Source organism: Mastacembelus armatus, chromosome 1 (genome assembly GCF_900324485.2).
Source record: "Mastacembelus armatus chromosome 1, fMasArm1.2, whole genome shotgun sequence".
Taxonomy (NCBI): domain Eukaryota; kingdom Metazoa; phylum Chordata; class Actinopteri; order Synbranchiformes; family Mastacembelidae; genus Mastacembelus; species Mastacembelus armatus.
Window position 1 is genome coordinate 4,721,688 of NC_046633.1, and position 27,912 is coordinate 4,749,599.

The 27,912-nt window shown below is 41.1% G+C and overlaps 1 protein-coding gene across 2 annotated transcripts; it reads left to right on the plus strand.

Moving 5' to 3' along the window:
- The first annotated feature begins 1,459 nt into the window (after positions 1-1,459).
- On the plus strand, positions 1,460-27,301 carry LOC113127803 (protein kinase C beta type-like). Of its 2 annotated transcripts, none has more exons than XM_026302625.2 (17): positions 1,460-1,966; positions 2,587-2,618; positions 12,842-12,924; positions 14,872-14,983; positions 18,015-18,143; positions 18,554-18,710; positions 19,136-19,270; positions 19,438-19,534; positions 19,651-19,794; positions 19,900-20,073; positions 20,232-20,323; positions 20,750-20,812; positions 20,898-21,036; positions 21,119-21,199; positions 21,290-21,397; positions 22,030-22,170; positions 26,536-27,301. In XM_026302625.2, exons 1-17 carry the CDS (start codon positions 1,803-1,805, stop codon positions 26,686-26,688), a joined length of 2,004 nt encoding a protein of 667 aa, XP_026158410.1. In that variant the 5' UTR covers positions 1,460-1,802; the 3' UTR covers positions 26,689-27,301. The 2 variants fall into 2 exon arrangements, with proteins under 2 accessions (XP_026158410.1, XP_026158409.1); XM_026302624.2 differs by lacking the exon at positions 26,536-27,301 and adding an exon at positions 22,597-24,831 and having other exon boundaries at positions 1,468-1,966.
- The last annotated feature ends 611 nt before the right edge of the window (positions 27,302-27,912 follow it).

A 27,912-nucleotide genomic window follows, 5' to 3' on the forward strand; every position in this document is an offset into this window, starting at 1 on the left:
CAAAATGGCTGTGCAGTGCCTTAACAGGAATACAACCAAAGGTGGGAACTACAGAGTACATTCACACGGTGCAAAACTGAACATCCAGTTTGCTTCTCTGGCAAATGTGCAGTTGGTGCAGACTCCACTTTTGAGCTGCAGGTTCTCGACATAGACTGTATATAAAAATTCCTCCATCCATCTACTGATTATTTGGGTCACAGCAGGGCTGGAGCCAATCCCAGCTGACACTGGGTGAGAGACAAACACTCACATTTACACCTAATCACCCCCTGCTGGTTGGTTGCACTATAGGTCATAAATCATGTCCCTTCTATATAAAAGGATGGGACATGAGCCAAGCCAAGAAATTCAACCAGTTAACCAAAATTCACAAGGTGATTTCTATGAATTTAAGCAGATATTATCACACAGATGTGTGTAGAGCTGCTGTCGTTTTTTTGGAAGTCCAGGTCAAGTCTCAAGTCTCATGGTTGCCATGAACAATTCTTGTTGCGTGCTGTGCAGACTTTTGAGGCGCCTGATAAAATTAGATGTGGTTGATCCCTTTTATTTTTATATTTAAGCAGATGATGAAAACCCTTGAATAAACACAAGTTGGTCTTTAATATTGTTGGTATCTAATTGCCTTTGGTCTTAGTCTATATGAAGGTAATATGTTATCATACAGTTTGGGAAATTTGCAAACACAAGTAGGTTCATTTATTTATTTATTTGTTTTAATTTCAAGCAGTGACAACAGTGATTGGCAGCGCCCACAAAGATCACCCCAACTCGAATCAAAGCAGAACCACTGTCCCAGTGAGAGTCCATGCGGGGTTGTGTCCGTTACCACGTGCACACGCGTTAGCTTGTGTTGCTGCTGGCGGATGGCTTCATAGGTGTGACACGCAAAAATTACACACGCACGAACAGAAGTGGCAGTTGTGACAGTCGGGGGGGGGGGGGGGGGGGGGGGGGGGGGGCAGAGAGAGAGACAGAGCGAGAGGGGGGTCTAAAGAGATGGGGTGAGAGAGAGAGTGAGAGAGAAAGTGAGAGAGAGAAAGAGGCAGAGAGAGATAAAAACTGACAGAGAGAGAGAGACAGACAGACAGAGAGAGAGGCAGAGAGACAGAAACAGTGAGAGAGAGAGAGAGAGACAGACACGGAGAGACAGAGACAGACAGAGAGAGACAGAGACAGACAGAGAGACAGACAGACAGAGAGAGAGAGGCAGAGAGACAGAAACAGTGACACAGACAGACAGACAGAGAGAGACAGAGACAGACAGACACAGAGAGAGAGAGACACAGAGACAGACAGAGAGAGAGAGACACAGACAGACAGACAGACAGAGAGACAGAGACAGACAGACAAACAGAGAGAGACAGAGACAGACAGACACAGAGAGAGAGAGACACAGAGACAGACAGAGAGAGAGAGACACAGACAGACAGAGAGAGACAGAGACAGACAGACAGACAGAGAGAGACAGAGACAGACAGACAGACAGAGAGAGAGAGAGAGACAGAGACACGCAGACAGATAGAGAGAGAGAGAGAGAGCAGCAACACTGGTGAGAACAGGGAAGCAGGCGCGCGGCACGGGGACCCGCCGGAAGAAGCAGCTTCAGCACGAGCTGGACGCAGACCGACAAAACACCGGCAGCACGAGCCACACCGAGGCAGCCAGCGGGGCGGAGAGGAGGAGGAGGAGGTGGAGGAGGAGGCACCTGCACCGCGACTCGTTCGTCTCTCCCTCTCTCTCTCATCGGCTCTCCTCGCCCCTCGTTCCTCTCGGACCGCCGCCGCTTCCTCGTTAAGATGGCTGACCCCAACAGCGACGGAGAGCTACCGGAGAGCGCGCGCGGCTTCGCCCGTCAGGGAGCCCTCCGCCAGAAGAACGTGCACGAGGTGAAGAACCACAAGTTTATCGCGCGCTTCTTCAAGCAGCCCACCTTCTGCAGCCACTGCACGGACTTCATCTGGTGAGTGTGCGGGGGGGAGGACACAGGTGATTCACTTGCTGCTGCGGCTCCGCTCGGCCTCCACACCGCAGCGTTTCATTCATTGTCATTGTCAAAAACGCCGCGATGCGCCATCCCCCAGTCCTCCACAATGCGACAGCGCCGCGGGCCTGAAGGGGGGGATGCGCTGGTCGGCATCCGCAGAGCCGTCGCTGCTGCTCGGCGTTTACCGCATCGACCCGACACCCCTCTGAGAAGCTGGAGGTCTGGTGGAGGAATGCAGCTGGGCCCCGCTGTTATCGCTGCAGCTGTGTCCATGTGTGACAGAGCTGAAACGATTAGTCAGAGGCAACTATTTTGATAAGAATCGTTTCAGGCATGTTTCAAGCAAAAATAGCCAAATATGTGCACGTCAGCTGCACAGAAGAGCGCCCTGTTGTTTCTATGTCACAAATCAAAACTGAATAATTTGGTGGGTTTGGTCTTGTAATCAAACAAAACAAAAATATTTAGGCTACTGTCCATAAAAGACTAAATAATTAACCAGTGATGAACATTATTCCCAGTTGCATGTCTAGTCTCATTGTCTTTGCACCTGCTATGAATTCTCCAAATTACACATCCCTGTCTTCTGTCCACAGGGGCTTTGGGAAACAGGGATTCCAGTGCCAAGGTAAGAGCAGTGGCTCATTCACAAATCCCTCTGCTGCATATGGTTGTGGGTGTGTGGACGGATGTTCACTGTCTGAAGGAGTGTTGCTGTATTGTGAGTGTTTGTTGCGTTCAGGGCCGCAGGTCTGCACACTGTTAAGAGTGACCTGTGGGCTCATTTGTTGATGGTGCGTTGGTGTTGGCAGGCAGGTGTCACACTCCAAGCAGGTGCCTGCCAACAGTGATAAATGAGAGTGAGAATACTCCGAAGAGGCTCCTGCAGAAGGGACAGAGGGAGATGTAAGGGTAGAAGAGTCAGCGGAGTGGTGAAAACTGAGATGTCTGTTTTTGGCTGAGGGAAAATGGGAGGAAGACAGACCAGGAAGTTAGCTTTGTTAAGCTTTTTTTCCCACCTAACAATGAGGCAGACATCTAATTTGAAATTGCCAAGTGGGTTTGTGTGTGGGTGGGAGGCGATGTGTCTCTGTGGGTGGGCGGCTGGTTATGGTGGATGGATTGGTGGGTGGGTGTCTAGACATGGACCTCTGCACAAAATGGTTTCATAAACAGGCCCTTGCAGTGTCACCCCTCAATCAAATGCATACTACTGTTCTCCAGCAAATGTTGTTGTTGTGCTCGCAGTATCACTTCCTCCTCTTCACCGATTCATCTCATACACCCACAAACTCATCTGACCCCAGTCCTGTGACAGAAAGGCTCAGGGAGAAAATGACCGAAATTTCCACATTCCACTCTTACTTAAGACTTCATTGATTGGAGAGAGTTGCATAAAATTTGGCTGTGGGTGTGTATTATTAGCAGTAAAAAGCTGAAGTCCCCTCATCTCTGCAGGCTCCAGGCTTGATGACAGCTCTGGTGGTAATACAGGAAATGCATTAGGGGTAGAGAAAATTAACACTACATGTATGTGACTCAGTGTGCACAGCCTACTGGACTGATAGTGAGCTAGTGTGAGCTGAATTACCCTAAGCTGATCACACATACGGTACATACACACACACACACGCAGTTCAGAAAGCAAAGACCAGTCAGAGCCTGGTGCAGGTAGAGCTGCTGTCAGATCAGGTTTCGTGGTGAGTTTCCAACAGTTAACTGATAACACTGAAATTTACTGACAGCTGCTTACACAACAAACTGGTGTGAGTCAGTGATCAATGTTCGGAGTAAAGATATAAAAGGCAGTTAATCCATCAGTAAATTAAAATACCCAGTTGGCATTGATTCAGTGATTTATTTATTTATTTATTTTTTCAGGCCAGAAAGCAAGAATCTGTATTGACACTGAGATAATTTAGATGCCCCCCCGCCCCTCAAGAAAAAAACAGCTGTAGGTCAGGGTTAACCTGTTGGCTCTAGAGCTGTAACAATTAATTGATTAGTTAATCCACTAATTGCCAATTATTTCTGTACTCACTTGTTTTGAGTTATTTTGTCTCTATCTCCAGCTCCAGGATATTCTGATTGCTTAATTTTTTTTTTATGTTTTTGAGAGAAAATGATTAATCAATTACTTGAGTAAATAATCAGTAGGAGAATATGTAGTGATGGTTGATTGCTGCCCTAATATCGAGCTAACTTTAGTTCAAGTGTGAGGGTGTTTAGATATGTAATAATCTTCCATTTAAGTACAGTTGGGAACCTATTTTTTAGTCAGTAGATCACCAGCTCAGCACTTATTTGACGGATTTTGTTTTTAATAATACTTAACCTGAGAGATTAACTGCAAATTAGTAAATGGGAAGTTATTATGCTGTGAATTTAAACTGTGGGTCAGACTGTAGTCAAAAGAAGTGGTGGCATGCGAGGTAAAACTGTGAGTTTTCTGGAGAGAAAAGGGAATAAGAGAACAGGTACTTGTGATGTTCGTTGTTCACATTGAAGCTATAAATAACAATGTGGTAATTTCAATTGAAGCCTTGATCAAACAAATCTTCACTGGAAAGCGTCAAGTAAACAATGATCTGTGATTTGCAGGTTGAAGTCTACTAAGCATAGAGATATGAGTCCACTTTAAAAAGTACAGTATATAACTACCTGGAAGGAGTTATTGGATTTTTTCCCCACTAAGTTGAATTAGCATGAGTGTTAGTAAGATTTCTAAACAAACAAATGGTCATCTCAAGTTCTCAGAAAGCATTGGTTTGATGGTTTATAGCTAAAAAGACATCTAGGAGTTCAATATGGAGACAGAGGAAAAAGGTCCCACTGTGTTTGATGCTAATTTGTATTTTTTTGATGCATGAACATACAAATACTAAGTTCACATTTTTTGTAATCTTGGGATATTTAGACAAAAACCCTGTTTTCAAGATGACAGTCGTATAAACAGCTTCTTCTGCTATTCAGTGCCTTGTGCGTTGCACATTTATTTAAAAAGTGGACGTGTCAGTATTGGTATATAATGTTATTGATGTCCAACTTTTGACTGGAAGGACTGGAAGTTTTTTTGATGTTTTGTCTTCTACATTGTGGCACCACAAGTCACCAGTATAGTATAAAAAGCCATTTGCAAGTTTTTTTTCTGGTCCATGGTGCAGCTCTATACTCTATTTAAATCTGAAACTTTGACCTGTTTCCCATCATAGTTAAATGATTGATTTATCAATTAGTTGATCAACAGAAAGTTAAATTTCAGTTATATTGATAATTGATTAATCCCCAGTAATTTTCTTGCAGTGTGAGGATTTTGTGTTTTTATACTGTACATCTGAATATCTTTGTGTTTTAGACTGTTTATCAAACAAAACACATTTGAAGATGTCGCCTTTGACTCTGGGAAACTGTGATGCATTGTTTTGTTCATTTAAGAGACTAAACTAATTGAGAGCACAATCAGCAAATTAATCCATCATGAAAAACATCATTAGTTGCAGCAATGAAAAACAGCTTGTGAGTTCAGTTTTATTGGATTTGTTTTTCCTTTATTTTATCTAATTAGAGAGTCAGGCAGTGATATTGGTAAGTAATGGTAAGGATTAGTTGGTAAAATAACCTCCCTACAAGGTTCATTAGCAGCTCACGTTCTATTAGTAGCTGTTCTTCAGCTTCTTATCGTATCACAACTGTTGTTTCCAAGGCCAGGAATATGCTTTCAATCTCAGAGGTAAGGTTTCTCTACAGCACAGACCTTTGATTTGGTGACTTGCAACAGCATTTGTTGACTGTTTCAAATTGTTGTTAGGACCTGCCTGACACTGAAATATTAAGTGTGTCATAGTATCAGTTGCAGGTGACCTAGATGTCTTTTAAAAACACATTTAGTCTGGTTTTAACCTTTGTCTTTTGACCACCAAAAACCACCAGTTAGTGGGTTTCCTTTTAATTTTACCTAACCTAAGAGAGAAGTGGGAGATTTCTAAACACAAAACAGTGGGGATTGTGTTATCAGTGGTTACTTAAAGAAACATAGAGGAACAAGAAAGGGGTAGGTACATTTCAGCCTGAGTGTATTAGGAGCACATATTCAATAGCTGTAAGGTCTTGGTTTGGAGGAATGTCAGACATCTGGTCTAGACTTGTTCTGACGTGTAGGGATATGTTTGTGTTCTAGCAAATATGCATTTTGCATGGGTTTGTGTGACAGTGCTGCCTTCTGTGTGTCATGGGTGTGTCTAAATACCTGTTCTTTGGGTAAATATTGCCCATCTTTTTTTTTTTCTGTAGTCTGCTTTTCTTTTATGAGAGTTAATTTGTATGTGTGCACACACCTGTCCTCGCTACCAGCAAAAAGAGGAAGTTACTCTCATGTCATTTCCTGCTGAAGAGAGATCCAGATGTCTGATCAGAGTTTAGGTGAATTGCTTTTCAGTTATGTCAGATGAGTTACGAGGAAGTTTCACAAGAGGGATTTTGATTAAAACGTATTGTTTAACTTCTTTTTTTTTCTTTTTTTTTTTTTTCTTAAATGACATGCTGAAAAGACACAAGCACCCTCTTGGTATAATCATGCTTCTACAGAGGTCTGTTTCACAGCAGACATTTTAACGCGTGTTACTAATGACATTATGATGGTTCTGTCCAGTAACTTACACATGCATAAGCCAACACACTGTGCTGCTGTAGTGTTTATGTGAAGTTCAATCACCAAAGGATCTAATAGGGAAGGATTAGAGAGCAGCATGAGTTAGTCTGTGAAGACACAAAAATGTATTGTCTTTCTAGTTCATAAATATGACTCATTCACATCACATATATATATATATATATATATATATATATATATATACGTATAGCGACTAAACTGTGTGCAGAATTGGGAAACGATGGAGTAGGGCTAATCCTGATTTTCATGTAGGGAAAACCAAGACGGATTACGATCAGATTTGTGATCTGGGACACACACACACACACACACACACACACACACACACACACACACACACACGCACGCACGCACACACACACACACACACACACACACACACACACACACACACACACACACACACACATACACATACATGTATGTGAATCTTTAAATCTGTGTAAATTGGAGCTGAGTGTCTACAGCCACACTAGTAGCTTCGTGATCTTAGTAGCTTAGAGTTTTGTGTGATAGCATGCTGACTTTTTTTAATTAGCACTAAGCATAAAGCACAGCTGAGGCTGATGGGAATGTAGTAAGTCTTGTGGATATTGGACAAATTAAACCTTTGAACTGATGAAGTTATTAGGATAATATTCTCTGGGGAGAAGCAGCTATTAGCATTTATAACTTTAACTGACTTGAAAATAATCCGTGTTTTGTCATACTATGTTTTGAGTAGGTGCCAGTGTGTCTGCTCTCACAATCATTTAAATCTTTCTGAGGAATCCTGTGATCTTTCCACTTCATTCTCCACTGGCCTCTGCATTGTTGCAACATATATAATCTGTTTTCTATAGAAATAGTGAATTGTCTTGGTTTCCACACTACAGTTGTGAAAACCACAATGACTCAAAGAGAAATGGAGAAAGAATGCCAAAAACCAAAAAAGTTCTGCTTATTTTCACAGCTTTAAAATGTCATAGTTACTGATAGTGTCAAGGATGTGGTTGACATTTAGTCCTGCTCATTGACTGATAGGTGTTTGAAATAGTATCTTTGTTTTCTTGACAACAGTGTCACCACTGTATCTTGTAATCAATACCTTGGACTAGCCATCCAATCAATAACAAACACATACTTTAGAGTAGGTCAATCAGTAAGCTTCTTCACAGTGGATTTTTACACTGTTTTACACTGGCAGATGTCAGGATGCTGTCAGCTGAGAATTAAGTGGAAATGAACAAATGACAGTAGATCAATAGTGGGACTGATCCAGTTTTTTGGGCTTCAGTATAATTTTAAATACAGAATTTTAAAGACTTGCAGGAACAGACAGATTATTGGTTTATTAACAGGACACGCTTCTCACCGATAAGCACTGATAGACTGATGAGTAATTATAGATTAATAAATGTATCTGCCCTGCATATGGGTCACCTTGCTGCACAGTCATTTCATTGGACTACAAAATTAGGAATACACAGCTACATCATGATTGTTCTGTCCCTCTATGGATGATGATGATGATGATGACGACGACAACACTAACAGCTGGTTAGTGATCAGGCAATAGACAGCAGCTGCAAAAAGAGCCACAAACTATATACAGCAACCCACGTCAACTTTCTGTGTAGTGTGTTTCTTTTAGCCACAAGCTTAGATATGTCCTGCTCTTCACCATGATCTACTGAACGAGCTACCAAAAAACATCCACAGGGGATGGGGCACTGCTAAAGCTGATTTGCCAACTTTGACTGCTGTTTAGCTAGTCACTTTTGGATTATTGAACAGCAGCAAACAGAAGATGATTGTAGCCAAGAGTACAATCATATAAACAGGTTTCAGCTGTCAGCCCAACATGTTTAAACTCTCCACCTCCTGCTTTTGTTTTGAAGTAAAAGTGTTAATCCATAATAAAATAATCCTCTAGCTGCATCTGAAGATTTGAGGTAGATGAATAAGAACAGCCCTCAGGTTTTTTCCTCCAATATGTGCTGTTGTAGAAATGATTGCTAAGCATATATGAAGTTGAAGAATCACTGTTAGATCATCTGGCGTACAACTCATGTATGGCATTGCAACGTTTGACCTTTGCAGCAGAGTCAGACTACCCAGTTATGAAGGCTAAAGGATCTTTTAGTATATAAAATATCTGATGTTCGATTGGTTGGGTGTTAGTCAAATTTGTTATTCAAAGAGGAAGAAAATAGAGGATACATCCAAATTTATCACTTGTTTTGCTTAAATAGGCTGGAGGAGAAGTTATGGTTGAGCAGGTGTTATCCTGTGTCACTGCTCTGATAGCCCAGTTTAAATCTGCAGCTGGTGGCTGTTTTCAATGAAAAAGCCCACAAAATAATAATTTAAAAAAAAAGTTAGTCCCACAGAGACAAGCTGTGGAATGTGGTGGCGCATTTAGCAGCTCAGGAACCAGATATTCCCCTCAGAAGCTGGTAGAGCCCAAAAACAGAGCTGAAAGAGAGTGAGTGCTGGGCCTAAATTCACCAGATGGCCAACACATGGTTCCAGATGAATAATAATGTTGCTTGGTGACTACAGGATGTGTAAATAAGCAGCTGCTTGCTTCCAGGTTTGCTAATAAGACTGATGTTGGTTCAGGCAGTAACACAAAACAGTAAGATGAACCAAACAGAGGTTATCATTTGAATATAGTACAGAGGTTTGTCCAGACATTTTGTATTATAGGTGTTTCTGTGCATGTGTGTCTTGTCTAAGTGTGTCCTGTATTCCAGTATGTGTCCGTTTGACCAGGTCTATGTACGTATGTATAAGGAGGAACAGAGAACGCAAACATTAAATTAACATGAAATGTCATGTTCTTAAGTTTTCATTGCCATTTTAAATAATCTTTTCAAACAACTTTGCTCAATGTTACATTTTGGGAGCTTACTTTAAATCAGCCAAATGCACTTATTTGCTGTTAATTTTGGATGTAGATGTAACAGGTGGAGACATTTTGCAGCCACTTTGCCAACAGTTTGACACTTCTGTGGCATCGACATCAGAAATTACCGATATTTCAGATTGGACATTATTGTGGGAGGGACCGACAGGAACATTTTACCAGAGTCTATCTCTGTGGTTCGATTTATTGAAGCATGTGGAGGCCTGAGTGATGAAGTGTCTCCGTCTGTGGTTTGTGGACTGGTAGTTATCCAAGATGGAGGAACTTCCTGGTGCTCCTGTTGATGTGAAACTCTCGGCCTGCTGTCATCCTGGCACTTCGTCGCAGGAATATTTTTTGGATCAACTCTGATTTGCCGTTAACGCTGTCGGTCAGATGAAACGGGGCGGCGAGCATAGACTTGACTGTAGGGCTCAGCCTGGTTGCTAGGCAACAGAGCAAAGACCTCCTCGGCAGGTCACTAAGCCTGTCTTTCAGTAATGTGCAAGTGTGTGTGCGTGCATGTGTGTGTGTGTACATACGTGCGCAGGTGTGTGTGTGAGAGAGAGACAGAGAGAGAGGGCAGATTTATGAACAGAAAGATTTGAAGTGCGACTGCAGTCTTCACTGTTTTCTGCTGCTCCACTTCTCTGCTTCTGTCGTTCTAACAAACTGCAAACACACAAATGAATTTTCCACCCCCTCACACTGCCTCAAACCCAGCTGTGCCCCCATCCCTTCCTGCCCACACACACACACGCACACACACACTCACACCATGTCTTTCTGACTTTATTTCTTCTTCATTCTTTCTTCATCTTCTTTCTCTTTGCATTTCCTTTTTTGTAACCCACTGTCCTCTCAGTTTGACTGGTCTTTTGCATTGCATGTTGCAACGGAAAGAACAACCATGGCATGTAATTTTTACCATCAATACATCAAGTTACTGTTCTGTGCTACACTAACTGAAATTTACAGTAGGCCCAACTGTCTTCTGACACTGATCGTTCATGTCTCCTGCCCAAATAACACACACATATGCACAAAATAAGCACTCTGTTGCTTAACTGCTAGAAACCTGTGGAAAGTGCTATCAGTTGCCACAGTACCTCATGAAAATGTAAAGAGAAGGTGAATAATTAAGACTAAACTAGAGCATAATGTCACCCTCTGTGTGTGTGTGTGTGTGTGTGTGTGTTTGCTTAGGTGTGTGTGTTTTTGTTCTTTTTTTTTTTTTTTTTTTTTTTAAAGTGGCTGTTTTTACAAAATGTGTGTTCATTTTAGGTTACTTCCATTGAAATGTGAAACAGTGATATCTTATTCCATATTTTTTGTTAATACTTCAAGTCGTTAAGTGGAAGTGAGTCTTCTGCTCTGCAAAAGATTTTTTAATAAAAAAAAAAAAAAAGTCATGCCTCAGCAGAACAGGTTGTCACACACTGATGTGCCCTATTTATCTGAATGGATTTCTTGTGTTGGCCATGTTCATGTCGACGTCTGTAAGATGTGGCTGATAAAAATTTAAGGGGATAGATTGTATTTTATTTCAATCTGACCTAGAGAGAGGCAAAGAATGTGTCTTTGACTGTGCACAGCCAAACGATAAAGCTGTCAACTTTTTGTACATTCTTCTTAGACACATTCCTACAAAAAGTCCAAATCAGCAATGAATGTTGTCTAAAGACACACTAGGGAACCACACCGTTACACTGGGTGACATGTTTTTTCATTACAGAAACTTAGGTGCAGAAAAAAAAAAAGAAACGCCCAAGTTGATGTCTTCAAACTGCTTGTTTTGATGGTATTTGTTTTTAAACATATATATATAATTTTAAAACCATTGTCAGTATCTTACAATGCACTGCCTGTCTGGCTTGACCTTATATAAATATAGTTTGAAAATGTTTCCAGCAACCATTTTGTTTATTTTCTGCTTTGATTATTTTGATTATTTTGTAGTTGAGGGCGGCAAAACAAGTGAGCTGAGGAACGGAAGAAACGCATAAACGGAAGCTCTGTAAATAACAAGCACTCATTCTCAAATGCCAGTGAGGGGGTGGCAAGCCTGGAACCTCCCAGGGGATTTTCTGGTCAGTTCCTCTGGAGTAGTTTCCATCTTTAGGATTAGAGGGCCAGCATGTATTAGGCTCATAGATTGGATCCACCAGGCAGCTGAGTCAGCTTCAACAAGGGTAGAAGTAACTCAGTGGAGTGGACATGCAGCAGAGCTGAGTTGTTGAATGGCCCGAAGGGGGAGGGTTTGCCACCTTGGTACGCTGTGGACTGACCCGATGGCCCACACTGCAATGTTCTAACTCTAAATAGACGAATTCATGAGGATTTCTCAAGGAAGAGACATGGAGACCCTGATGTAGGGGGTTATGATCAGATGGGTCTTCTGTGATAGTAAACTCTTTGTTTTTGAACAATAGTTTGGAAAAATCAAGTTATTTAAGTGTGTCATCATTTACCACTGCTTTCTAATAATCAGCAAATTAATGAAGAAAATAAATGTTAACCTGTTGTTCAGATGACCTACACATGCACATCTTTTCACATGCCAAATGTCCATGTGTTTCTGAATTCTGACTCCCAGAAATGTCACGTGAAGTTTTGGTGCCTTGCAATGAAACACACACATAGAAATTAGAGTATTTTTCGCAGACCAACCCATGTGGCTGAATTGTAAATTTGTTTTAGTGTGAAACCTTTGAGAACCACATATAACTGATGCTCATGTGAATTTATGTGCCATGGTGTTTCACCACTTACTTGATAGCAAAGTCGGAATTCCTGCCTGTTCTTAGTGTGTCTGCATACAACACCAGAGAATAAGCATCTATCCAGACAGCTTGAATGTTTCTAATAATAATCAGCATCCGTGTGCTATGTTAGTCTGAGAGTATGCAGTTCATTGCACTACACTGAGTGATTTTAGCACAACTTAAAGCAGCATGCAGGAGCATACAATCAGGTTAAGTGTTGGGCCTGCTGCCATTTGGAGCTGCTGATGTGGGAAGCTTCCCGTTGCAGCTTTAATGTTATGGGGTGTGAATATGAGATTTCCCACCATGCTGTGGTAAAATCTAAAATCATCTGAACGGAAGGAACTAAATCTAGATGTCATCAGCAATGAAAGAATAAACAGGAACCGCTGAAATATGAGTAGCCTATTGTGCTATGACTAATGCCACATAATTGATGTTTTGATTCATATTTTTGCATCTCCTTATTTGGCATCACAAGGAAACCTGAGTTGACATTGGTATTTTCTCTCTCTCTCCCTCCCCAGTGTGCTGTTTTGTGGTCCATAAGCGCTGTCATGAGTTTGTCACCTTTTCTTGTCCAGGCGCTGACAAGGGACCTGCCTCTGATGTAAGTGGGGAAAAAAAGTGCAACACTCATACACATCTCTGAAACATCTACACAACTTGTTTTGTTTAATGCTTTGCTATTTATTCTCTGGCAGCTTGGGATGAACTGTGAAGCAGATCCCTCAACTCTTGTGTTCAAGTTAAATATTCATTATGCACATGGCTGGTGATGGATTTGCTGCCAGATGATTATAAATAACATTAGCAAGGTCAGCACTGGCTTTTAGTGTGTGTGTGAGTGAGTGAGTGCACAAGGATACTTACACGTTTGTGTTTCTTTATATGTGAGTAAACATTTTTTCAATTCTTAACCTTCAAATATCCTTTAGAAGCAGTAAAAATGATCTTTCAATGCAGAAAATTCCTCACTATGATGGTTTAACAGTGACATGAGCCTCACAAACATTAAATTACACAAGTCCACACAGACGTCGTGACCTCCTGTCCTCTCTCCTGCTGACCTGTCAGTCACAAATTACAATGAGGCATGTCAGTTAAGACAAAATGTGCTGCCTGGCTGCTTCAGGTTAATGAGCCAATATTTCTTGTCCACACACACACACACACAGACCATTAGTGGTAAGTTATATTCACTGATGTTTATTAATCTCCAACTCCTCTGTCTTTCTTTGTTGTTGTTATATCACCGAAGCTGTTTAGTTGTTTCCTGTTTTGTACATCCTAAAAATTAAATCAGTCCTTTGCTTTCTTTCTGATTTTTGCTCTTTGGCATGATACGGGTAGTATTTAAAGAAACAGTTTAGCTAGATTGGAGAAAGTAAAATAAATCATATACTGTTCCTGCTTTGAATACGGATGGACAGATATACTAAATGGCCAAAGGCTAAGCGCCTTATTATTATTATTTAAATTATAGTGGGAAACCAGCGTCTATGCATGCTCTCTAATTATTGGTGAATTGCATCGACTGTTTGCAGTGTGAGTAAAGTTCAGATTTGTTGAACTTTGACATGAGCTGACCTTTATGGTGCAGACATTCTGACAACTGCTTCAACTGAAAGATAAACTGAAAACTAATTTGCTTAATTTTACTTACTGAATTATTGTAAAAGTGCACTAACAAATTGGTGACACTAAACCAGACAAACTGGATACCTTAACCTCCTTTTTTGTTGCAAAAACACAATCTGAGTCTCTAAAATGTTGTGATCTACTACTAGTAGGAGGAGGTGGAAATACTGTGTCATCCTGCTATAATTGGAATACACCTTTAGTTGCAGTTATGATTAATCATAACAATGCAGAATACTACATTTTAAACATTTTAAACTGTACTGCAACAGTTTGGGGAATATCCTATTCTGATCCACATAACAACTCCCTTGTGCATAAAACCAAGCTCATAAAGAAATGTTTTTCCCAGTTTGATGTGGAAGAACTTGACTGGCCTGCAAACAGTCCTGACCTCAAATCCATCCACCATCTTTGGCAAGAACTAGAAGCCAGGCCATCTCACCCAGCATCAGCGATCCACCTCACTAATGCTCTTCTAGTTGAATGTGAACAAATCCCTGCAGTCAGGTTCCACTGTGAAAAGCTTTCTCAGAAGAGTGAATGTTACAGAATGCGGTTTTATCATGTCACAATGATAATTCATTTTGTTTTAGAATGAGATGTTTAGCAGTCACATATGGCTGAAATAATCTGGTGTCTGTATACTTTGTGTGGGTATCCATGTATTTACCAAAGCTGACTGCATGGTTAGGTAATTGGTAGGAGGTAGGAGGTAAGTGAGAACATGTTTCCTTGTAATTTGGTTGAAGTGACCCTTTAAACACCACCTTACAGGACATCTGAGAACACTTGAACCTGCAGTTTTTAATCTTTTAACAGTCTAAGCACAGTAGATGCAGAAACCTCATTGAGACAGCCTGGATTACTTTAACATTAAATTGAAGTGTCCTCTTCTCTGTTTCTGCCTCTGCAGGATCCTCGTAGTAAACACAAGTTTAAGGTCCACACTTACTCCAGTCCCACCTTCTGTGACCACTGTGGCTCCCTGCTCTACGGGCTGATACACCAGGGCATGAAATGTGACCGTACGTACACGAGCGAGTGAGCGAGCGAGCGAGCGAGTGAGTGAGTGAGCGAGCGAGCGTCTATTGTACAAATTAACATTTGTACAACATTGAGATTCTACCTGCTCTGTGTGTCATAGATTACTGTGTCGACTAGTTTGTGTTTAAGTCTGAAACCCCTGCAGGTGATTTGAATGGATTTTTAAAAGAATGCCAAAAATAAGGGTTGTGCTGTTGTGTACAGAACCTCACCTACTTGCTTTCTTTTATTTGTAGAATTACTTCCAGGTGAACCTCAAAACATGCTTTGTCAGTCAATTAATTTTGTCGTCAAAAGCAGTTCTTTTTCTCTCTTTTTTGATTCAAAACAGATTTGATAATAATCTGGACAATTTCAGCAAGATTGTTCTACCTCCATCCCAAATTTTATACAAACCACTGTTTGGTTGCTTACACATCTGACTTGTTTGGTTTGGTTTGGTTGACTAGTGTGTTTGTCTGGTTAGTACAGTTTGGGGATCGTATGGAGGCTGTCAGTGGGACCCTGATGCAGGGTATTCAAGTGACTGAAAACCGGGTCTCACTACAGGAAGTGATCTAATAGTCAATTTATATAAGCAATATACAGTAATGTGCAGAGGTGTAGGTATTACAAGTAAACTTGCTTTCAAAAATAATACCATTAGTACTTCTTATTTACTAATTAGCTTCATACAAAGTATAATAGAAAAACCTAAACCACGTCAGGGCTCCGTGAGGGTCACTGAAACTAAAAGTGGGATATTTCCAAGTTTGATAGAGACTAAAATCAACAGTGCTGATGGAAAATTTACAGACCAAATTAATTAACATCTCACCCTCCACCTCTGCATAACTACACCACCACCCACTTATTTGGAGAGCTAACTGAACTGTGGAGCTTTGTACATCAGACCAGTCTGACATCTAGTGAACAGTCTGAGGAATTACAATGGGGCTTTTTTTTTTTAAACTGTTTTTAGCTGTATTCACTACAGATGAATCTCAATCTCAGTGTAGTTGATTTCCACCACCTGAGAGTCAAACCACAATGCCCTAGATCCGTTTAATAGTTAACCAACTATTACTGGCCATAAGACGTCCCTCACTGCTGTGGAAGGAGACTCAAAGTTTTCTAATGAACTTAACCTGTTCTTTAATAGATTTGACACCACCTCTGCTTCGTACTCCGACCCAGTGTCCTCACACACCATCTTTCCTCCCTCCACCACCTTAGCTGATGCCTCGTGGTCTCTTCACATCCCTCCACCCAACATCTCTGCCAATGCTGCCTCCCCATTACCCACTGATGCCATCTCCTCTATCAGCAGCCATATAACATTGAAGTGTACCTCACCTCCAATACCTCCTCCCCTGCCCTCACCATCTGACTCCTCAACACAATACACAGGCCAGCCTTTGCCACAGAACAGGTGAGGAAGGAACTAGCTAAACTAAAGACCAACAAAGCAAAAGGACCAGATGAGATCAGTCCCAGAGTACTTAAGGTGTGTGCTGGACAGCTTGCAGAAGTTTTTCAGAAACTCTTCAACTGCCCTCTGAGGCTCAAAAAGGTGCCTAAGTTATGGAAAAGACCCCCTGCAGTTTGCATATCAGGAACACATTGAAGTGGAAGATGCCATCATCTTCTTAATGCACAGAGCATACTCCCATCTGGAGAGGCAGGGCAACACTGTGAGAGTCATGTTCTTTGACTTTTCAAGTGCTTTCAACACTATTCAGCCCCACCTAGTGCAAAGATGCAGGATATGGAAGTTCCCGCAGACATGGTGGAGTGGATCAAAGACTACCTCACTGGGCGGCCACAGTTTGTTCGCTTAGATGGCTGCATATCTGATGTGATGAGCAGCACCAGTGCACCCCAAGGAACTGTACTGGCACCATTCCTGTTTACACTCTACACCACAGACTTCCGCTACAACTCAGGAACCTTTCACCTCCAGAAGTTCTCTGATGACTCTTCAATCATTGGATGCATCAACAATAATAACGATGAGGAATACAGACACTTGATATAAAGCTTTGCTGATTGGTGTAATAACAACTGTCTAAAGCTCAATATCAAGACAACCAGATAACTGGTGGTGGACTTTAGCAGGAGCAGGAGGACCCCTGTCCCTGTCTCCATCTTTGGAGACGAAGTAGAGATTGCGGACTCATACAAATACCATGGAGTCCACGTTAACAACAAACTGGACTGGTCAAACAATACAGATGCACTCTTCAAGAAAGGACAGAGCAGACTGTTCTTCCTCAGGAGACTCTGTTCCTTTAGCGTGTGCTACTGTTCTATCAGTCTGTAGCAGTGAGTGCACTGTGCTTTGCAGTTGTGTGCTGGGGAGGTGGCATCAAGGCTGGGGAGGCCAACAGACTAAATTTGTTGATCAGGAAGGCAAAATCTGTTGTTGGACTGGAACTGGACAGTCTGGAGGCTGTGGCAGAGAAGAGGATGGTGGACAAAATCAGCTCCATACTTAACAATTCTATTTGAGTCCTGTAGTCCACCAGTTTAACTCATGAAGCTATGTTTACTAGTGAAAGGAAGTACTACTCAGCCTTTGAAACCAGCTGTCTAATGTCTTCAGTGGGTCTGGAGGGACTTCTTTAATGTGTGGAACAAATTAGCATAGTCATACAGTCAGGGGTTAGTGTCAGCTTAAGGAGAGCCTGTTTTAAAAATCAGGGCTGTAAAGTGCTATAAAATGTAGGTGTTTATCTGGCAGGGATGGCGAAAAGCATGATACTGAGTCATAGTTTAGGAAGTGTAGGATCCAGTATTTTTGAGACTTAAAATTTAAATATCTTAGCCTCTCAGGATTTTAAGTCTGTCTCTTGTGAGTCTCTCAGCTTATGAAGGTGCCACATTAAGTTACTGAAAAGTCCGTTTAATCTAGTAATGTGGAGCTGAAAGCACATTGATAATGAATTGAGGGTAAAGGATAGAGGTAGTCATATGGTGTCATGGTGATTGCAGAGTTTTAAATGGGTGACATTTTTGTGTGTCTGTGTTTAGACTGTATGATGAACATCCACAAGCGATGTGTGGCCAACGTCCCGAGCCTCTGCGGAACAGATCACACTGAGAGGAGAGGACGCATCCACATCTCTGCCCAGATCACTGAGGACAGGCTCACTGTCACTAGTGAGTGCTCTCTCTATCTCTCTTTACCCTCACTTTTTTCTCTCACCCAAACACACACACACACACACACACACACACACCAAGCTCCTCTCTATCAGCCTGAGACTAAAACTGGAAAGTCCATTAGTCGATCAATGATCCAACGATTGGCCCACATTGCCACTGGGACATGCATCCATGCGCCAGCTCTTGCTCTCTCAGACAGCTGTGGATTGATTATAGAACAGAAACTAAACTGTTTTTAAGTGTTGTCAAATATAGCCAGAATTATTTAGGGCAGGACAGAACAGGACTCACATTAACACTTGCAGATCACCTCTCTCAAGGACAAACTGCAGACCTCAAAACTAAACTTTTTTTGGGACATTTTCATCTTCTGCTGCTTATTTTCTCTTCTCAACCCCTCACAGTCAAAGAGGCTAAGAACCTGGTGCCCATGGACCCCAATGGCCTGTCAGACCCCTACGTCAAGCTCAAGTTGATCCCAGATCCCAAGAGTGAAAGCAAGCAGAAGACCAAGACCATAAAATGTTGCCTCAACCCCACCTGGAACGAGTCCTTCGCTTTGTGAGACATCCCTTTTCTGTACCATATCTCAGATGAGTCGGATGAGGCTTCACACCCCTGATAAACTGATTTTTGGAATTTATTGGAGTTTATTTATTATTTGGAGTTTATTATTTGGAGTTTATTTTCAAGTGACTCTCTTGGTGTCATATTCAGTCACATAAGCACAAAGCTAACTGGAGCTGCTGCCAATGACTCTGCCCCCAGTTTTTTTATTTTTGCCTGTTATTAGTTTTTTCTGGGTCACTGTGACTGCTAGAAATGTCACAGAGATGATTTTTTTTTACTGTTTAATATACAATGGGGTGTGAGGAATGTGGCTTTGATATCAAATTGTTATCTTGAGATTCATTTTTACCATTTTTAAGAACACCCTTCATTTGGTCTTTCATCTTACTACCCCTCTTCTTTCCCTAATGCCTTAGCCACCTAAAGGAAAGTGACAAAGACCGCCGTCTATCATTGGAGGTCTGGGACTGGGATTTGACCAGCAGGAATGACTTCATGGGATCCCTGTCCTTTGGGATCTCTGAGCTACAAAAACAAGGGATAGATGGATGGTAAGAGGTCAAGATGTAGAAATGGGAGATGGAGGAGAAGTGGAGAAATACCACAGGTGTAGACCGAAGTAAAGTCAGAAGGAAGAGAGATGTGAATATTTTGGTCATAGTCTGGTGATAATCCTAGATTTTGTCTGACATTACTATGTTTTCATTCTGGGGTTTAGGTACAAGCTGCTGTCCCAGGAGGAAGGAGAATATTTTAATGTTCCTGTACAGCCAGATGGAGAGGATGGTAATGAGGAGCTTCGACAAAAGTTGGAGGTGAGAAGCACAGACAAGTAAAAGGATAACGGGTTTAATTTGTGCTTTGCTGTCTTATTCTATTTGTGCAGAATTTTCTCGCATATTCCTGTTCTTTTCTTTCCTCCTCTCTTTAGAGGGTGAGGGTGGGTCCAGGGAAGCCCACAGACTCTTCTTCCTCTTCCTCTGTGTGCAAGTACGACAGCAATGGCAATCAGGACCGTGTCAAGCTTTCAGACTTCAACTTCATCATGGTTCTGGGTAAAGGCAGCTTCGGCAAGGTGACGCACATGCACAGACACTTCATGCTGGAAAACATAAACCAGCAGCTGGCACAAATTGAAATCCTTCTGAAGTTGATTTAAATACTCTTTCTTCACTGCCAGGTGATGCTCGCTGAGAGAAAGGGTACAGACGAGTTATACGCCATCAAAATCCTTAAGAAGGACGTGGTGATTCAGGACGATGATGTGGAGTGCACCATGGTGGAGAAAAGAGTCCTCGCTCTTTCTGGGAAGCCACCTTTCCTCACTCAGCTACATTCTTGTTTCCAAACTATGGTAGGACTCCAATGTTGTCTCACATTAACAAAGAGGAGCACATACAAAAACATGGCAAGCTTTAGAAATTTATAGCACAACTGTGCCGGCTGTGGATCGACGTATCCCTGATCCTTAATTCTCGTTTCCTTTCTTATGTCTTCATCTTTGTTTTCTAGGATCGATTGTATTTTGTGATGGAGTATATAAATGGAGGAGACCTTATGTACCAGATCCAACAAGTTGGCAAGTTCAAGGAACCTCATGCTGTGTGAGTGCACAGAGAACATTCGTCATTTTATGCAGTGGTATCAACCTTATGCTGTACCTGCAAAACAGCCTTGTACCAACCCCCCAAATCTTGTGCCAATTGTTTGAACATTTTCAATCCAGTTTTATGCCCATGTGTGCAGTTTTGTTCTTCCCTGCCTTTGTTGGCACATTCTTATGTTTCTTGGCACATTAACCACCACATGTATATAGAAGGTAAAAACTCATATTGTCACCCAAAAAGAAATCCAGATGTTTTTAAGGTTTTAGAAGGCCTGTTTGGCTATATAATAAAAAAATAATAATTGGAAGTGTACACTATCATTTCATCACATAAAGTATCTGAATACAAAAAAGTCTAATCTTTGCATCATAAAAGTGAATGTTACCTTTTATTAGTATCAACAAATATGTGTCTGTATTTTAGGTTCTATGCTGCAGAGATTGCTATCGGACTCTTCTTTCTTCACTCCAAAGGCATTGTGTATCGGTGAGTCTGTTTGTAAATCAACTTGTCTGCAGATGCGTTTGACAGGTGCAGAAAACAAGTGTGTTTAATGTGGGTGTGTTCCTAGAGATTTGAAGCTGGACAATGTGATGCTGGACTCTGAAGGCCATATAAAGATTGCTGACTTTGGCATGTGCAAAGAGAACATGCTTGATGGAATTACCACAAAGACTTTTTGTGGAACACCAGACTACATTGCTCCAGAGGTGTGTTTACATGTTGTGAGTTTGCTGATTGGTGCTTTTTTTTTAATCTGTTACTCTCTGAACAAGATTCTCTTTCTTCTAGATCATAGCCTATCAACCTTATGGGAAGTCTGTGGACTGGTGGGCCTTTGGAGTACTGCTCTATGAAATGCTTGCTGGACAGGTTTGTTCGCTTAAACTGTTTACTTTTTCTACTAAAACACAACTTAATCACAAGAACTGAAAGTGATGAAGTGTGTTTGCGCCTCTCTAGCCGCCTTTTGACGGGGAGGACGAAGATGAGCTGTTTCAGTCAATCATGGAGCATCACGTCTCTTACCCTAAATCTATGTCCAAAGAAGCTGTTGCTATCTGCAAGGGGGTGAGAGCACACACCCAAATCCACATACACACATGGTCTCAGTCCCAATTGTTTTCTTTGTACAACAAGAAAATACTAATTGTTTTAAAGGATCTTACACTTTTCCAGTTAATTAGTAGATAATATACAGTAACCTAATAGCTGGTGTCTCAGTATTTGGTGTCTCAGTATTTTGTAATCATGGAACATGTGTTTGGACTGGATAGTATGACCTGATATTAACAGTTGGCTAACAACACATCAACCTATAAAAGGCAAAAAAGTAAAATCATTTTTGCTGGTGTCTTTGTGTGTGGAGTTTATGTTCTCCCATTGTGTCTGACTTCCTTCCTGCACTGCCAACACATAAAGGTTAGGCTGACTGGTGACTCAAAATTGCTTGTAGGTGTGAATGAGAGTGCCAGTGTTTATTAGGTGTGAGTTCTGTGATAGACTGGAGATCTGTCCAGGGTTTACCCCGCCTCTCGCCAAGTGTCTGCTGGGACTAGCTTCAGCACCACCATGATATTCTTTGGGAGTTCACACAGACATAATGATAGGATGGTGGCTATTGATCAGTTTAGAATGGGGCCACACACACACATATTCATTTCCATACATTTCCCACATTCGGTGTCTCTGTGTGATTTTAGCTGATGACCAAACACCCAGCTAAGCGTCTGGGCTGTGGTCCAGAGGGGGAGAGAGACATCAAAGAGCATGCCTTCTTCCGCTATATAGACTGGGAAAAACTGGAGAATAAAGAGGTCCAGCCACCTTTCAAACCTAAAGCTGTGAGTATATCACACACACACTCTTCAGCTCTTAAATATAACCTGAACTTCACCGAAAGAAGAAAGCAGTTATTTGCAGTAACAAGGGAAATAACATCAAGGTAAGTTGTAGATAAAACCATTAGATCGCTCATTCCCCCAAACCCCAACCATCGCCTACCATTGGTCACTACTCTGACAAATGCAATGTTGAGATTTGTGAGTGTAGTCGCCAATGATGAAGCTGAGATGTCACTGGCTCACAAATAGACCAATGGAAATCCACAGTTTCGGCTGTATGTGATTTGATTGGTTGATGCCATGTTTTAGTTGTATCTCTTTTTTCTCTTTGTTGTTTGTTGTTCTTTTTTCCTTCTTCACATCCCTCATCAAACTCACTCCATCCCTCCATCTCTCCCTCTCTCTCTGCTCTCCTCTCCACGGCAGTGTGGGCGTGATGCGGAGAACTTTGATCGCTTTTTCACGCGCCATCTCCCAGAGCTGACTCCCCCAGATCAGGATCTTATAGCCAACCTGGACCAGGAAGAATTCCAAGGCTTCTCATTTGTTAACCCTGAGTACACAACCCACTGACCATGTCACATATCACTGGGCAGCTCTAGCAATCCCCTAAACATACGTAAGAAATATAAAAAGTAAAAAAAAAAAAAAATCATCTTATCCAGGCTGCATTCGGCGGCAGGGTGAATTCTTAAAGAAATAGGTGGGCATTTTTAAGCTAACACAAACATTTGCTTATTTGCTGTCAGATGAGTAGATCGATATCAGTTTTGTCTTGGCGTATTAATTATGGAGTTAAAGTCATGGAGTGATTAGGTTAGCATTTAGCTTAGATCAGTGGAAACTGACTCAAAAATGCTTATAAGAAATAAAACTGACTGATCAACATGTTTTTTGTTAGTTTGATCAGTACAGAAACAGAGGTGTAAAAGGCCCTGTTGTTACTGCCAGAGAGCCAAGCTGTAAGCATGTTCAGCTGCACCTCCAGGGCTCACAAAATTAACAAACTGTCTTCAGTTTTTTTCCTGTAACCAACAGGAATGTAAAAGGAGGAGGAATTTTAGTACATAAACTCCCTGTGCGGCCAAAATTCTTTACATTTAAACAGTTGCTGGGTTCAGTGATTTAGCAGAGTCTTGTCCCCGCGAGGCATCAAGCCAAGGTGCTGTTAATTAAAGAGGACAACCTGACAGCACATGACCGATGGAAACAGTAAACTACTTTGTGGTGGTGGTGGTGGAGATATTCTTATCTAACTCTGGTCAATGAGCACATTTCCCAAAATGCCAAACTATTTCTTTAAGTGACAGTCATTTGGAAATGCAGACAGAAGCTCACATGCTAACAATCAGGAGAACAAAAGCCAGTATTTATGTGTCAAGTTTCCAGAGTTGACACTGTTTTCAGTTTACTGTGGTTTAGCATGTCATGCTGCTGTCGTATCAGCTCTACTGGCTGTATATCTGTCTTTAGTGCTGAAGTGTTACTCGCCCCTGAATGCTGCCCAAATGCTCACACCAGCAGGTTTATGTCTGAGTCCCAACTGAGGACTAACCTGAACCTGCTCTGTCTCTGTGTCACCCTCCCTCTAATTGTATATTGGCTATGACAACCTATCAGTAATTTTGATGAGTGTACTATGATCACGTATTGGTAATATTCATACAGTGTAAGTGAAAACTGACCAATTGCTTTGCTATGATTGTTTGAGTACTAATCAGTTTCCTAATGTTCATTTTACTTTCGTCTGTGGGACCAAATTCTTCTACACCTTTTGTTCTGTCAGAGTTGTGGTGAGCTTATCTGAAAATGTTTAACTCTTCAAGCAGTCAGAGGATAGAAGTCTTTATACATATAGAGTCAGCTAGAGTGTAAGTCTGCATTCACTTTCTTACCTTTCTTCTAATTCATTACTGAAAACATCCACCATATTACACTGTGTTTTTAATGATAGAGCACATATCTCTTAGCTTGTAAACAACCATTTATGGAGAATTTCACATACGACGAAGCCCTGTGGTCTTGTGAAGTTTGTTAGCTCACAGAAACCGGATGTCCACAAGTGCCAAAATAGGGTTCAGGACTCATGAGGGAATGGAACAATATTGTCCTCAACAACTGTGATGGACAGCCATCTTGTGCCATTTAGCAGTACATGTCTAATTACTAGATTATGCATTATAGCTTATCTGTTCTCAAAAAATAAAAAACAAAATACCCAAGAAAAGCAATTTTCATATATAAAATGAGATGTCTGAGAAAATGTGTTTTGTGTTGAGGCAGGTTGTGTTATCTTTTTGTAACTGTGTAACCATGCGGGGCAGTAATAATGTGTCAAATCTTTGTTTGTTGAGCTTGTATCAAAGAGGGAGGCGGCAGCAAGGTGGCATCAAAGATTTGCTTCTGTTATACAAACATGCTCACTGAGAAAAGGGGATCATTTCACCAGGGAAGTAAAGTGTGCACTTATTGTGATGATATAATAAGGAATATACAAATAAATATCCATATATATAGAAATATATATAGAAATATAACACAATCTTTATCAGAGAGATGTTTGCATAAATTGTTCTGGATGAGAGAGATGCTTTTGTGGATTGTGTAATTGTCCTGTATGACTGGAAATTGATAATATACTCACTGGTGCCTACCAGACTACTTCTGCTGTGTCTGCTTTGTTACTGCTGTTACATGGAAAACCTTCTACAGGAACAGTTTGGGACATGCATTGGTAATTGAGCATCTAGTTCTTGGCAAGATAAATGCACATAATCAGTACATAAACATTTAGTAATTTATAACACACAGCAAACTAAAACAACTAAGATTTTCACCTTGCTGAAGTCTGGACATTATGTTAAACCTGTTTAAAGTTTGTGTTTGCTTAGTGTTTATGTTTAAGCATTTAAAAAGATATTTGACAGACAAATGTAGTACATTTCAAATTTATATGAAATATTAACTCATTATTTATAATATAAATATTCCATTAAATGCTTACACACCAGTTTCAAATGCTTCAACACTTCTCAAAGTCTCTGCTTGCAGATAACTACTTTGTTTATTAATTTTCATGTACTGCTGACAAATACTGTATAGAGGACATTAAAATAAAGTGTTAATGACCAAATGAAAAAACAGATAAAACATGCAGCTTGACTTGCCTCACATTCAAAACTGACCTGTGGTAGAGGTGAGAAAATTTCCAGCCCCTCATTTCAGCTGGAAACCCTGAGACAAAAGGAGGAGGTAGGAAACTAAAAGCTTTGTGTGTGTGATGTGTGTGATACATGTGTCTTGCCTTGGGCTCATTGCTTCACCTTCCTGCCTGAACCTTTTTCTAGTTGTGGTTTGGTCTGCAGCTGGTCTGTTTCATACTGGAACCTCTTTAGAAGTTTGTCTTGGCTCCTTCTGCATCTGTGCTGTTAAAATGTTATTGGGGTGGGTCTTTTCCATGTTTTGACTGTGTTGGCAGGGGTGTGTGTTTTTTGTCGACTTGTTTCCCCAGTCCTCTATGGTATCAGTGGTGTGTTTTCCTGAGTCTAGACTCTTGTGTGGTGCCATTATTAAACATTCCTGGAGGTGTGGACAAAACTTTTGACTTAGACTTGACAAACTCACAAAACTCCTGCAACTCAACATTAACACAAATGACCTGTGGCCACGTGTGGGTATCAGTTCTCTGATATTAAAATAGGTGTATTCATGGCTGATAGATGGGCCCTATTGTTGTTATACATCATGTCCTTATTATATCAGTTATAGATCAGTGGATGTGCAAGTGTCATTTTACTGTTACGGTTGAACCACCGTGGTGGTTGGAGCTACATTTTATTTTTTTATATAAAACATGTTTTAGTTTCATTATGGACGTTTCTCCTGACGTCACAATTACCCAGAGCCCAAAGTGAAACTTCACAATGTTTGTTTTGTTTAACCAACAACCTCAAAATAATACATAGCTGCTAGTTAACATTTTATCAGTCAGCTAACAGCTTCAGTTGTACTTGTCTGTATAATGTTGGTTAGAACCTTAAACAATGCATGACATTCATGTTCTTATTCAGTTTCTCAAATTTTTACTTAAGACTTTTTACTTGCTTAGAACCTGAAACACAACATTTTGGACTTGACTTGCTTGTGACTTGGAAAACAATCGGTGTGTTCAACCTCTGCAGAATATCAAACTGTCCTCTAACCATGTACTAAAACAAAATCAACCCCTCGCCTCCTTCTCTACGCTTCATCTTTGTGCTTCTATAAACAGTCGTCCTTCTTGTTTGTTGTCAACCTTGTTCTTTCTAAACTTTCTTTTTAATGATGTACTGGTTCAATCTTTTACTCTCCATCTCTTTGTTGTAGAAATCTCGCCGTGATGTTGCCAACTTCGACAAGGAGTTCACAAAGATGGCGGTGGAGCTGACACCCACAGACAAGCTTTTCATCATGAACCTGGACCAGAACGAGTTTCAAGGCTTCTCCTACACTAACCCCGAATTTATTATACAAGTCTGAAGACTTCCTGGACAAGACTTTACTCTGACCCGTAAAGCTCAGTTAGATTTCATCGAAGACTCACCCAGCACTGGACTCAAACCACTGAAGCCACAACATCCCACTTTACAGACATGAAAGTCTTAAGACTCAACCAGCATCTAAACTGGACTTATCCGCCACATATTCACGTCTACAAACAAGCAGCAGATTAAAACACAAACTCCAAATGGCTTTAGCTGCTGGTTGGTTCAGTAATAACAGGCCACTTTCTAGACAACTCCAGGTGTGTGTTGTGTTCACAGGACCTCATGGTGAGCAGGTCAACACAGCGGAGTCAGTTGAATATATAACTGTGTGTCTGTGTTGGTTTACTTGATTTTCTTCTCGTCGGCCGGCTGCGTCATGAACGTTTCATGATCATTATGTCATGTATGTGCTCGCAAAGACACTCGTGTCTGTGTTGGCTGCGATTTGGAGGGAAAGATGATCTTGAAATCAGAAAGACCTGATTAATAACAACCTCATGTCTAAGTTGGTCCTGAACTTAGTCTTAAGCACGTCTTGTCTTCCAAACTGATGCAACAAAAAACAAACAAACAAAAAAAAACAGAACAAAAAAAGAAGAGAACTCCCCAAAATGCTTGTTTGGCAGTGATATTTAAAATGTCTCTGTCTTTTTCTCTTGCTTAATCTCTCTCTCTATGGCACAGTGTACGCAGTGGGTTAGTGCTGTGTAGGCCTATACAGTCTTTGTGGTGCAGCTCCTCTATGCATGCCATATTTGTTGGTACAGTAGTTCCTTAAGATTTGCTTTTAACATTGAGGAAAATGGACAAAAACCCTCAGCGTCTTGAATTTTTCAATGCACATATCAATATCAGTCAGTTTTGAAATAGCCATGGTGATATCAAGTTTTAGTTTCCACTCTAAATGCTGTGTACACTCTAATAATGTTAAACTGTGTGTGGCCTGAAGGTTTACTTTCCAAAGCACGGAGCAAAGACTGTGTTTGGCTGTCTGTGAAATGAACTTGTAAAGTAGATGTATTAGTTCTGTATGACTCGTGTTTCAGTCTGTGTGTAAATAGGAATGGGATCTAGAGCTAGAATTGGTTTTCATGTTATCGTACACGTCTACTATTCCTCCCTTTCTCTCTGCTCTCAGCCCCTGCCAGCACCCTCTGCTCCCACTTTTCTCTCTTTTGCCATTTTTTTTCTCCTTTTCCTCCTCTTTGCCTTTCCT